The 13,665-nt window shown below is 29.5% G+C and overlaps 3 protein-coding genes across 3 annotated transcripts; 2 read left to right on the top strand and 1 right to left on the bottom strand.

The window, feature by feature from the left end:
- The first annotated feature begins 17 nt into the window (after positions 1 to 17).
- Positions 18 to 1,506, top strand: LOC114166549 (cathecol O-methyltransferase 1-like). Its single transcript, XM_028051296.2, has 4 exons — positions 18 to 462; positions 556 to 866; positions 958 to 1,022; positions 1,109 to 1,506. Exons 1-4 carry the CDS (start codon positions 74 to 76, stop codon positions 1,403 to 1,405), a joined length of 1,062 nt encoding a protein of 353 aa, XP_027907097.2. The 5' UTR covers positions 18 to 73; the 3' UTR covers positions 1,406 to 1,506.
- Positions 1,507 to 6,153: 4,647 nt separating this feature from the next.
- On the top strand, positions 6,154 to 8,669 carry LOC114165936 (cathecol O-methyltransferase 1-like). Its single transcript, XM_028050573.2, has 4 exons — positions 6,154 to 6,604; positions 7,620 to 7,930; positions 8,034 to 8,098; positions 8,240 to 8,669. Exons 1-4 carry the CDS (start codon positions 6,171 to 6,173, stop codon positions 8,534 to 8,536), a joined length of 1,107 nt encoding a protein of 368 aa, XP_027906374.1. The 5' UTR covers positions 6,154 to 6,170; the 3' UTR covers positions 8,537 to 8,669.
- Positions 8,670 to 10,318: 1,649 nt separating this feature from the next.
- On the bottom strand, positions 10,319 to 12,824 carry LOC114166181 (protein CURVATURE THYLAKOID 1B, chloroplastic-like). The gene is made up of 6 exons (XM_028050863.2): positions 12,510 to 12,824; positions 11,981 to 12,084; positions 11,804 to 11,890; positions 11,612 to 11,674; positions 10,789 to 10,826; positions 10,319 to 10,697 (listed from the first exon to the last, which is right to left on the bottom strand). Exons 1-6 carry the CDS (start codon positions 12,664 to 12,666, stop codon positions 10,631 to 10,633), a joined length of 516 nt encoding a protein of 171 aa, XP_027906664.1. The 5' UTR covers positions 12,667 to 12,824; the 3' UTR covers positions 10,319 to 10,630.
- Positions 12,825 to 13,665: the final 841 nt, after the last annotated feature.

Raw genomic sequence — 13,665 nt, 5'->3', positions numbered from 1 at the left:
ACACATGAACATATGAACATATACACATATACACATAAGTTTTCCCAAAAAGAACAAGCATAAGCAAAGAGAAATGGAAGAAGAACAAAGCTTCACTTACGCCATGCAGCTGGTGAACACTAGTGTGCTATCCATGGCCATGTACACGGTCACAGAGCTTGGCATTTTTGACATCATAGCCAAAGAAGGTGTGGGTGCCAAACTATCTGCAAAAGACATTGCAGAAAAGCTTCCATGCAAGAACTCAGAAGCAGCCACAATGCTCGATCGTATTCTGAGGCTCCTTGCATGTCACTCTGTCATTCACTGCACCGTGGTTGCCGATGAACATGGTTCTCATCCTCAACTGAAGAGGCTCTATGGCATGAACCCTGTGGCCAAATACTTTACTTCCATTCATGGTGCTGGCTCTTTAGGCCCTTTCATGAGACTGTCTCATGACAAGGCCTCGCTTCGCAGCTGGTCAGTTTTTCTTTTTCTTACACTACTCATGGAACATGGACTTGTAGAAAATTTAAACTAAAACGAAATGTTTTTTGTCGTCGTGATTCATAGGTACCAACTAAAAGATGCAATTCTGGAAGGAGGAATTCCATTCAACAGGGCCCATGGCAAACACTTGTTTGAATATTCTGATACGAACTCAAGCTTCAACAATCTTTTTACAGCAACAATGACCAACCGTGCAACTTTAATAATGAATAAGATTGTGGAATCCTACAAAGGGTTTGAGCAGATGAATAAGTTGGTTGATGTTGGAGGTGGCCATGGAGTCTCTCTTAACATAATAACTTCAAAATACCCTCACATTAAGGGCGTCAACTTTGACCTGCCTCATGTCATCCAAGATGCCTCTCCCTATCCTGGTACGGTTCCTAGTTTCCAAACCTAGATGTTTTTTTGTTATGTATGTAAGAATTTAAGTTTGAAACATATGTATTATCAAATTGATTGCAGGAGTGGAGCATGTGGAAGGAGATATGTTTGAAAGTGTGCCGAAAGGAGATGACATTTTTATGATGGTGGGTGTAGGGGTTTTGCATGTCTAAACTGTCATTTAATTACATAATTTATTTTCATTAATTTAACTATGAGCTTAATTTTGTAGTGTGTGCTTCATGATTGGAGCGATGAAATGTGCTTGAAGGTGTTGAGGAACTGCTATGATGCAATTGGTAGTGATGGAAAGGTGATTGTGGTGGACGGAGTTCATCCATTTGAACCAAAGACAACATGTGCAGCAAAGAACATGTCCCAATTTGATGTGCTGATGATGACTACAAACCCAGGTGGGAAGGAACGAAGTGAAGAGGAATTCATGGCATTGGCAAAAGGAGCTGGATTCAGAGGAATTAGATACACATGCTCTGTCTGTGACTTATGGGTTATGGAGTTTTTCAAGTAGATCAAGCGTTGTTGCAGCTTGACTTGAAAAGATGTTTGGTATTATTTGGATATGTTTATGATCATTTAAACTTTGGAATAAAATTTGACACTTGAGGTGCCTCTCGTTTTCCACGACACATCTTCCACAAACAAAAGACTATTGTTAAATGAAGAAAGTCTTAATATTAAATAAACATCTATGACGTGTAATTAATAAACAAACATCATTCATATGGTAATGTTCTACATACACTTACATTGTTAGTAATCATCACAAGACAAATAAACACATACCTAATATTCGTAATACATTTTCAAGTCTTTTCTACATAAATTTTCCTTCTTACTGGGAATTATAAAGAGCTAAACTTGCACTCTAAAGAGTATTTTTTTTTCACTCTTCCAAGCCTCCAAACAACACACTTAATAATAATTTATAAACTAATAATAATAAATCTAAATTATATAAGCATATAACATCTCTAATAAATCTAAAATTAATCAAATATTTAATAAAACTAAAAATACAATTTAATCGATACCTGATAAATCTTAATATAAACTAATGCACCTAATAATTATATATATATATATATATATATATATATATATATATATATATATATATATTAAAAATAAAAAAAAAAAATTATGAGCTTTTACACCAACCCACCAACCCCTCCATTAGACAAATGAGTTAAGATTTTCACCTCTTTTTAGTGTGGTAGACCGGTTTGACCTATTTTGTTTTTTGGAGACTAATGACGGGATTGGCCGACACGTGACAAGTGAAAATGGGGCTATTTCTTTTTGCACCTCACATTTTTCTTCCTACACCACCATAAAATATAATATCTCTATTTTACCCCTAGTTAAAATATATTAAAAATCTCAAATCTAAGTTTAATTAATACTTTTTTCCTTTCCTCCTTCCGTCTCCAAAAGCCCCACCTCCCTCCATCATTTTTATAGGCTATTCTGGATTCACATATCCATCCAGAAAGCATGATAAAATCTATAACAATTGGCACAGAAGTTGAAGAAAGAAAACATGAGATAAGAGAGATAACAAACATAAATTTGTGGCCTTTTCTTTATATATATTTTAAGCCAAAATATACGTCCTTTGAAAGCATTAAAAATTAATATATGATACAAAAATACACTACATAAAGCTGAAAAGTATAAAAAGATAAATAAAAAGTACTAAGAAAATAAAAAACACTACATAAATGACGAAATCTTTTAAAATTTTGGACCCCAATCTCCTTCATTATTCCTCACCCTATTTCGAACAACTTTTATTTTTAGAGCATCTTCATTCATAGGTGAACACTCAACATTTTAATTGAAGTTACCACAAAAAAATTAAAGTCAAAAATTATTTTCTACCTATTTTTAATAAATTTTACAAAATCAGGATCATATAGGTTAAGCTAGTACGGTCATACACAGAAAAAAAAGACGACAAAAATCAACCTTAATGTAGAAAATGAAAATTTTAGGCACACAACAAGAGCACGAAACGCAACTTATTGGCACACAATAATAGCTGTCATGCACACAATGATTTTGTAATCATAGTCAAGGACTTCTTTGCGCGACACGATGAAGAAAATGAAAGAAAAATGAGGTGTTATGATTTTTTTAAATAAATTTACTTTGATCTATAAGCGTCAAACATAAAAATTAATTTTTATGGTTGATCTTTATGTATCAGACTAAATTTACATATGACACGTAAGATATAAATCTATTTCTGATCAAGGGTCAAATATGATATTAACGTCTAATATTTATAAACTAAAATAAATTTTGACAATTTATTTAGAAAAATATATATTTTTCACGTTTAATATCTATTTGTAATAAACTTATTTTATGTTATATGTTTATAAAGAAAAAGATAAAAAAATAGCGAAATATTATGTCAATTAAATATAAAGCTTAAATATACATTTGGTCCCTATTTTTGTTGATTTTATTCAATTTGGTCCCAATTTTCGTTTTATGTTCAATTAGGTCCTCATTTTCGTCAAATTGTGGTTAATTTGCTCCTTTTCACTAACGGTATTTATATAGTTAACGTTTTTGAACAGTACATGCCATGTGTCAGCTCCTGGTTTTTTTGATTTTTTTTTTATTTTTTAAAATTTTTTTAAATTTTTTTTAAAATTTTTTTAATTTCAAAAAAATGATCCACGTGTCAAGTCACTCAATGCTAGTGCCACGTGTCAGTTTGTGGTGGTATTATTATTTTTGTTCAATTTAGTCTCTATATTCGTTATTTTTGTTCAATTTAGTCCCAATTTTTATTAAAATAAATTAATTTTGTCCTTTTCAAATTGACACTAAATTTAATATCTTTTATACAAATTATATTAATATCTTTTCTAAAATTGACCTTTAAATTTATTATTTTTTAAATTCAATTATAAATTATTAAATTTAATTATAAATTGAATAAATTCTTATATTTAATTTCTAAATAGAATATAATTATTTAAAATATTATAAGAATATAATTATTAATTTTTTTTCTAATATTTATATTCTAAAATATTTTTTAAATTGATATATAAAAATATTTTAAATATTCAAAATATTTTAGAAAAATAAACTAATATTTGTAAAATTAAAATTTACATATAAAATATTTTAGATTTTAATATCTAAAATGCAATAAAAATATTAAATATTTTAAATTTAAATGTAAATTTTACAAATGTTAATATATATTTTTAAAATTTTAATAATTATATTTAAATAATTATATTCTATTTTGACAATTGAATCTAAAAATTATATTCAATCAATAATTAAATATTATAATTTATAATTAAATTTAAAAAATAAGTAATAATAATGTCCATTTTAAAAATTAAATGATTTTATTTTAACAAAATTTGGGACTAAATTAAACAAAAATAACGAATATAAGGATTGAATTGAACAAAAATAACAAATATAGGGACTAAATTGAATAAAAAAAATAATACTACCAGAAACTGACACGTGGCACAATTGTGACTTAACACGTGACACTTTTTTTGAAATTAAAAAAAATTAAAAATAAAAATTAAAAAAAATCAAAAAAACCAGGAGCTGACACATGACATGTATTGTTTAAAAACACTAACTATTTAAACACCGTTAATAAAAAGGACCAAATTGATCATAATTTGACGAAAATGAAAACCTAATTGAACATAAATCGAAAATAATGATAAAATTAAATAAAATCAATAAAAATAGGGATAAAAATGATATTTAAACCTAAATATAAAAATAAAAAAATCTTAGTGGTAAAACATTTTACTTAACATTTTGGTTTCTAAAAGAGGGAATTTGCCATGAGTTGATGCTTCCGTTTACTTTTTCATTCTTTTTATAGTACTCACGGCTGCCAAAACTTTTTATGAATAAATATATTGAGTGTTGGCACAAGTTTCAAGCATTTACAGCTTTAATAAATCATTTATCGTCAAAAAATTTACTGACAGCTACTAAAACAACATCAAATGGGATTAAAAAAAGAAAGAAAACTTACAATGAGAGAGACACATAGGAGTGTTTAAGAGTAGCGTGTCCAAAATAAAATGATAAAGTATCCAAATTACAGCCACCACAGAAGTCAAAAGTTTATAAATCAAATAACTTTTGAATACATCTACCGAAAATAATTCTTAGTTTTTTAAATATTTTTGGTACAACCACCCACCCAGGGTAAGTGTTTATACAAATAGAACTATAAAAAGAAGAGGAATCAAATTACACTATGTTAAATTGGCATAAATTCAACGGAATGTTACATCATTCAACATTGTTTGCCTGATCATATTTGTTTAAAACTTATTATATATACAAAATTTTATATTAATATAAAATTATTTGACGCATCTTTTATATAAATAAAAATTAAAATAATGTATTTTTAAAATATACTAAAACAAGAATAATTTGACTATTTTATTATTACTCTGTTCAATCAACATAATTTAAAATGAATAATTATGATGATGTTAAATTATAATTAAACGGTTGGATAGAGAAATTTCCCTTTTATATAAAACTATCTCTTGTAGAATTTGGTGTACACCCTTAATTTGATCAACCTAAGAGTGATTAAGAATTCAAAATTCACAACGATGGTTACACATTCTGACTCGCTAATTAATAAACGAAAAATGATTTTTTGACTACTAAATTTTGACAACTTTTTCTTACAACTGTAGGTAACATTTTCTAAGTGGTTTTTCATTTTTTCTATTTTCTCATTCTCGATATTTCAAAACTACTTATAAAATGACACGTCATGTTGTAAGAGAAAATTGTCAAAATTTAGTAATCAAAATATAATCTTCCTTGATAAATCAGAACAAAATATGGAAAATGATATTTTGACTACTCAATTTTGACAACTTTTTTTTACAACATGATGTGTCATCTTCTAAGTGGTTTTGAAATATTAAAAATAAAAAAAATGGAGAAATGGAGAACCATTTAGAAAATGTCACCTAAAGTTGTAAGAGAAAGTTATCAAAATTTAGTAGTCAAAAAATCATTTTTCACAAAATATTTAGCTTGCTTTAGTATGGGAGACCATTATTTGGTGGGTCCGGACGGGCCAACCGGTCCATTTTATCACCCTACCATTCACTAGAAAAAAAATATTTCTATGTACACCCCCGAAATTTATAGCCAATCAACATGATATTGTTTAGCTCCTCTCCCTTCCTCTCTCTCTATATATTGTTTAGTTCATTGTATGAGATAACATCATCATGGCTCCATCAGAGGAAACCAATATCGTTGAAGCCATGCAACTCAAGCACGTGGAAGAAGAGCAAGATGGTCTCTTCTTTGCCCTGAACATGGTGTCTAGTGCGACGTTCCCTCTTGCGGTTAAGACAGCGAATGAGCTTGGTATCTTTGACATCATGGCCAAAGAAGGTGAAGGTGCAAAGCTCTCAGCACAAGATATTACAGAAAAACTTGGCATAAAGAACCCACAAGCACCAACTATGTTGGATCGGATTCTGAGGCTGTTGGCCAGTCACTCCATGCTATCTTCGTGTCTTGGTGAAGAAGGCCAAAATTCTGGGAAGAGACTCTATAGCCTCACCTATGCTTCCAAGTACTTTGTTTCTGATGCTGATGGTGTTTCATTTGGAGCTTCCTTGAACTTGATTCTTGGCAAGGTCTGCTTGGATAGCTGGTCAGTTTTTAATTCTATTATTCATTTTCATATATCAATCAAATCATGTGTTTTATATAACATTTTCCTCCTAATAATTAATTACTTTTAATCTCTTCATTTTGATGATAGTGTGATTTATATCTCCATTGTTGATATATCTTTTGAGGCGAGACTACTTTCAAAATAAATAATTTTTTATGTACAACAAAGTTGTAGTTAGATAAGAATACATAAGGTGTTGTATGCATATCACTACTTATACAGGAAAAGATTATATTTTGACTACTTTTTTTTTTTACTCCCATTATTTATTTTTTAATGTGGTTTAGTGTGAACCATTGATTCTTTAAAAAAAATAAAAGATAGTGGTATATTAATCAATGATCCATATTAAATCACATCAAAAAATAAAAGTTGTGAGTCAAAATATGAGAATGATAGTATTATTATCCTTATTTATATTATGACTAATTATTTTAATGAGTCTCCAACTCTGCGAATCACCTTACCAGCTACGCATTGTATCAACCCATTATTAATAGTCATAAACTATTTTGTTTGAAATGATATATACCAACTTATTCCTATATTTATAAGTTATTTTGGTACTTGCATATACAATGCTATGTGTAGTTTATTTTATACAACATGTCAATAGATATTTAACTAAATAAACTTCTATTTACGCCTTTTTATTTGAAAATTTCACAAAAGAAAGTAGGTTTCCTTCACTATCATTATTTTATTTTCTATTATTATTGGAAGGAAATGTCAAATAGACAACTTTTTGTTTTGAATAGGCAGCTAAAAACTTTTATTCTACACTTCTAGTCAACGGAACACATAATATCCTTTGAAAATTATATATATAAAATGTGTGCATGTTTTTATTCTACACTTCTAGTCTAACGCAGACTTTGGAAAAAAAATGGTAGTGGTGGTTGAATATTTAAATTTGACATAATTAAGACATGACATGGATGTTTTTGTTTGTGTTCATGAAAATGAATTATTTGCGTTGAATAATACATAGGACTGAACTGAAAGGAGCCATCGCGGAAGGTGGCATAGCATTCAACAGGGTTCATGGGATGAATGCATTTGAGTATTCAGCGGTGGATCCTACGTACAATGATGTTTTCAACAAAGCCATGTTCAACATTACCACCATAATCACAAATAGGGTTCTTGAGCTCTACGATGGTTTCAAGAACATTAACAGGCTGGTGGATGTTGGTGGTGGTCTTGGGATCAATCTCAAACTAATCACTTCAAAATATCCCAATCTTCAAGGTGTTAACTTTGACTTGCCACACGTCATAGAACATGCCCCTACCTACCCTGGTATATGTTATAAAGAAACTAAGACATGTAAACCATTGATTAATTAGTGTTTTTTATTATGTAGTTGAACTGTGAACTGTTTAATCTTATTTTAATGTTGCAGGTGTGGAACATGTAGCAGGAGATATGTTTGAGAGTGTTCCTAATGGAGACGCCATTTTTATGAAGGTGAATTCAAGATTTTTATAAAGGAAAACTATGTATACCTACCAACATGCTTAAATAAAAAACAAAAAACTACACCTACCCACATACGAGAGTGGAAAATTTATTATTGTTTTAATTTGTTGTGTGTACGAAAAATTTCAGTGGATACTTCACGATTGGGGTGATGAAGAGTGTGTGAAGTTGCTGAAGAACTGCTACAAAGCTATTCCCAGTGATGGAAAAGTGATTGTTGTGGATTTGATTGTTCCTGCTTTGCCTGAAAGTACAGTTATTGCGAGGAATGGTTACCAAGCTGACATATTGATGATGGCTCAAAACCCAGGAGGGAAAGAGAGAACCCAAAATGAGTTCATGGAATTGGCATTATCTTCTGGTTTCAGTGGCATCACATTCGTCTGTTTTGTCTCTGGCTTCTGGGTTATGGAGTTTTACAAGTAGACACCATCTTTTTACCTATTGTGTCTTTAACTGTTTCTTCTGTTATTCGGTTTTGTTGCAATTTATAAATAATATCATGGTTGTACTATTTCCAACGTAATCGTACCATTCATCGGTGAGGATATTTTTAGTAGTAGTTTGTTTGTGTGACTTTACATCGATTTAGACGATTAGAACGATGGATCTTTTAAGGATATTGTTTACGGATACATAGCATTAATAAGATATATAAAAAATTGATATATTCCTCGATTCAAAATTTTAATTACAACCTTCTATTTTATATAATATTTAACTAACATATATAAATATTTTAATTTTTAGAACAATTTTATTATAATGGCTTAGTTAGTAATTTATCTTAATTGAGTCCCGATACCTTTTAAATAGAATCAATTTGATTTTTTTATTTAAATTTGCATTAATACTTATAAGGGTTATGTTATCTTCAACCTTAAAAATGTTACCTATCAAAATTAAAAAAAAAAATATTCAAATTTTAACACATAATATTTTTAATTTGTGTTAATGTTAATTTAATGAAACAAACCAAACTAATTTTTGTTTAACAAATATTAAAATGAGTTAAAAAATTTATAATAAACCAAACTAATTACTAATTAAGTCTATTAAAAAAATCTAATTTTATAATAAACGCACGAGTTTAATGAAGAGAAAATAATTTAAATATATTGAAAAGGTGCGAATATAATTTAATTTTTCTAAAGACTAAATTACAATATTTTAAGAGAAATGGAATATTTTTTAAATTAATTATTAATTTAGTTTATATGTTATACTTTCAAACTAAAGAAAATTACTACAAACGTCCTATCAATTTAATAACTATTTGAAAAGTTCCGAATTTTACACTTTTTTTTTCACAAGAGATCAGAATTAAGAATTACTAACTAAATTTAAATAGTTTTATGCAAGTTAATTTATATGATCAATAATATCAACAATATGGTACTTTTTTTTGGATTGAAAAATACTATAAACAGTATCTTTAAGGCTTCAAAGAATCATATATATATATATATATATATATATATATATATATATATATATATATATATATATATATATATATATATATATATATATATATATATATATATAAATTAATGAAAAATGTGAAATAAAATAAATTGAAATAATATTAATTTAAATTGTGAAAATCGTATCAAACGCGAAAGAAATCAACATATAAAAAATTATTGAAAATTTGTGCTTGTAATTTTTTTTATAATTATTTTTTGCTTCCTTCTCCAAAGAATTAGTTTAAGATGTTGGAACTTCCATGTCTTCTCTTAGTTTACCCTGGACCAGGTAAGTTCTGCACTTTCATTTATCAATAACGACAAAAACAATAATGGTAGAATCAAAATCATTCTGGTTTAAAAAAATGGTGTTTTTTTCTACGGTGATTGCGACACTTTATTTGATGAAATCGCATGGAAGAAGACATTGTTGTTCCAAGGTTGAAAACTGTCCGCTATTGACTTTTCAATGCTTTGCAAGACGGAAAATTGCAGAAGATGAGAACTACTTGGATAATTCCAACCAAACCAATGCATATACTAAGCTTAATCTCAGTATATTGATGTTTTTGGAATTGAATTCTTAACTTAAAATGAAACCAAACCAATAAAATTGTTAGATCTAATTGCACACTTTATCAAAGTCTCCACAAAACCAATTTTTTAAGGTGAGATTTACACCTATTTATATATTATGAAGTTATCTTATTATTTCTAGACTTTCAACACACTTTGATCATAAAATGAAATGAAAGTATGCAAGCAAGTTGCATGCAGATAGATAACAAATAGGGTCATAAAAAGCTCTTTCAAAGTCATTGAATTCAGCTTAGTGAACTCAATCGCTTTTTCTTATCCTTGTAACCAACCACTACAGATAGCTGAGGAAATGAAACTGTCTTAAAAGTGGATTAAGATATATAAAATGATACAATTTTTTTCGTACACACAGTGCTTGGGATAAAGTATGATCAGAAGCTTATGGCCATAAAATGAAGCACCATGAAATCTTCAACAGGAAGAAGCTGCAAGATATATGATCCTTTCATGCCTACGGCAACTCATTGCTCCCCAGTATTTCATTGTATGTTTCTTTTACTTTCTGTGTCAATTTTTCCCTGGAATTCCATTAAAACAGCTTTAAGACTTCTATCCATGATTCACTGCACCAAATTCTAGGAAAAATTATTCAAAAATTATTGTGCTCACCTGTCTGGCTTGAAAACTATGTTCTTATATACGAACCACTGCAAACAAAAACAGAGAAGATGAATAAATAACAGATTTTCATGAATATGGAATCGTGTACTACAACTTACAAGCCTTAATATGTACTTGCAATTGTTTAAACCCCTCTAGTTTTGGCTATTATGTATTTGTTGAACCATTTACAAGGAGATAGTGGAAACCAAGGCATTAATAAAAAGGATTATTTAGCAAGAAACGACACTAGGTTTGGAAACTTATAAACTTTCCAATTGAGATAAATCTTTGATTCCTAAAAAGTACTCAACAGTTTACAGATACTGTGAAAAAAAGTTAGATGAGAGAGCTTATGAAAAAGTTAAGTTACATAAATCTATCATAAGTGCTCTTTTTTCTTTCATAAGTTCATTCTCCTAAGCATTAATAGTGTAACCAAACCTGTTGGTGTGTGTTTGGTTTTCGGATTGAGAGCTCAAACCCAAGTTTATTTTTCACTGAAAGTCACAAATGATGATGTTTGACAAATTTTTGTTTTGTTTCATTGAACTCCAAATGTGAATTACTTTCAAAGCAAAATGATAAAACTTTTCCATTGAATGAGATTTTCAGTTTTATTCGACTAAACTTAATTTTTCTAACAACAATCCAAACACACTATTAGTAACAACAATCCAAACACACTATTAGAAGTTTTAAATTAAGATAAGATCAATTTTCAATATATAAATGAGTGCAGACCTTATTTTACAAGTTGAATTTGTAAGATTTAGTTATTCTTACGGTTCACTTCTTAACAAAGTCAGCCATCTAAGTATACATCACTTACCCCAGTGTAACCAATGCCTACAATCTCAAGAATCCCAGGAATCAAAGGAAGCCTATCAATTGCCTGTTACAAGTGATACACAGTAACTACTTAGAACAATCTCAAGAATATATGATCATAAAGAACTGCCATTTGTGACTTGCAGTAATGATAATCAATCAAAGAATCCAAAATAAAATTTAGATAACCTACTGAAATCAACCCAACTGAGCCCCACAATGCAATCACACCAATCAGGGCCAGTGAACTCACTGCATACTTATCATCAACTTTGTCCCACTATATGCAACAAACATCAGGTAATTCAAGTCAGAAACACAGAAAAAACTGCAACTCAAAATACACACCAAAGAAACTAGAGACTCTTACAGTTTCTTGAAGAGTCTTGACAATCTCTGGCACCTCGGTTGAGGAAGCTTCAGCTGGTGCCTCCCCTGTGGCCATTGCCATAACATTTCGAGCAATCTTCCCATCTGAAAAGCAATCATCACTAAAACAAGTTCTGCTACCATCCTCAACTTAACCTTAAAAGTTATCTACCTGGAATTCGAATTTAACCTTCAACAATTACCTACATGGATAATTTCTCACACCATCTTAGAATTTCAATTTCAACTTAACTTCAAAAACTATATCATATATAAAATAAGGTTTATCTCCAATTTATACGTGACACTTATCGTAGTAAAAAGAGTTAGACTCTGACTAATGTGACAAAAAAGAGTTAGACTCTAACTAATCTGACCAATAGTTATAACTTCGGATCCAACGTTATACCAACTACTTTTGCTATGTTACTAACCAAAATGTGGGATCTCTAACATATTATTCATAAGATAAGAGCATGCTAAAAGGATGTGTGCAGTGTGCAGTGTGCAGTGTAGAGTGATGAACTTACTATAAGCAGAGGTCTTCCATGAACGGTTTTGAGAGTGGAAATTGGGAAGAGGAAGGGTCACACATTGTGGAGAAAGAGGTGGTGAGTTTCTTGGAGCCTTGCCATCAAAAAGTGTGGAAGAAGAGGATATAGTTAGAGCAGAAGAGGTTGAGGCCATTGGTGTGTTTGGTAGTGAACCTTTTCTACAATTTACTGTCCTATGAAAGACTCTGAAGTCCACCAGGGACAGAAAATGGATCAAGTTTCTTTCCTTTTTTTCTTTGGTGTCAGAAAGTGGCTTTAAGTTATTGATATGTTTCTTCTGTTTCTAAATTTTTTGGTGTGTTAATTTCATTAGCGTTTGATAATTTGAAAATCAGTGTTGGAGTTGCAGCACAACCACTCGTTTCTTTTCTTGTGGATAGTGTGTGCTGACATGGCTGCAAGATAGGCTTTAATGGTATTTCAGAGGATAGGAGGTTCCTGGTTGGGCTTTTTGAACCCAAAATTCTTTAAAATTTTGTGATTTTGTGTTTTCTGCAAAGGCCAAACCAAACCGTGGTAAAATACTTTTGCAACTGCTTTCAAAAAAAATGGTTTTGTCTTTCAACCAGAAGATAATTGAGCATCATCGTCACTTTAAATATATGTTTGGATCAATTCTTCTTAAACATTTTTAAAAGAAAAGGTAAAATAAGTTAAGAAGTTAAAGTTAATTCATATATAAATAAATAATATGTATAAAACTAATAAGCTTTATCATAATAAATATTCTTCAAGACACTACTAGTTGTTCCTTGTGGTTTATTGGGTCTGTTTGGTTAAAATTAGAAGAAAAGGTTTTGATTTGATTAAATTCTTTTATCTTATTTCATTCTATTGCTATTTAAAATTTGTATGAGTGAACTTTTGATATTGTTTTTATACAAAAGTCCACCCATGTAAGTTTTTATACAAAGATAGAATAGAATGGAAAAAAATAAAAGAATTTACTCATATCAAAACCCACTTTAGAATTAGAATTCTCTCAAGGAAGGAAAGAAAGGGTTCTAGTTTTTTCTTTCTTTTTTAAGTTTTGAACAAAGAGGTAGAAAGAAAACAGAGAGAAAAAAAGAAAAAAGAAAAAAAAAAATAACATGTGTTCTTATAAGAAATTTTACTCTTAGCACCTTCTACT

The sequence above is a fragment of the Vigna unguiculata genome, chromosome 10 (genome assembly GCF_037176805.1).
Source record: "Vigna unguiculata cultivar grain cowpea cultivar isolate G323 ecotype 2 chromosome 10, ASM3717680v1, whole genome shotgun sequence".
Lineage (NCBI taxonomy): Eukaryota > Viridiplantae > Streptophyta > Magnoliopsida > Fabales > Fabaceae > Vigna > Vigna unguiculata.
Note: the sequence above shows the minus strand (reverse complement) of the source record. Positions and strands in the feature narration are given on the sequence as shown.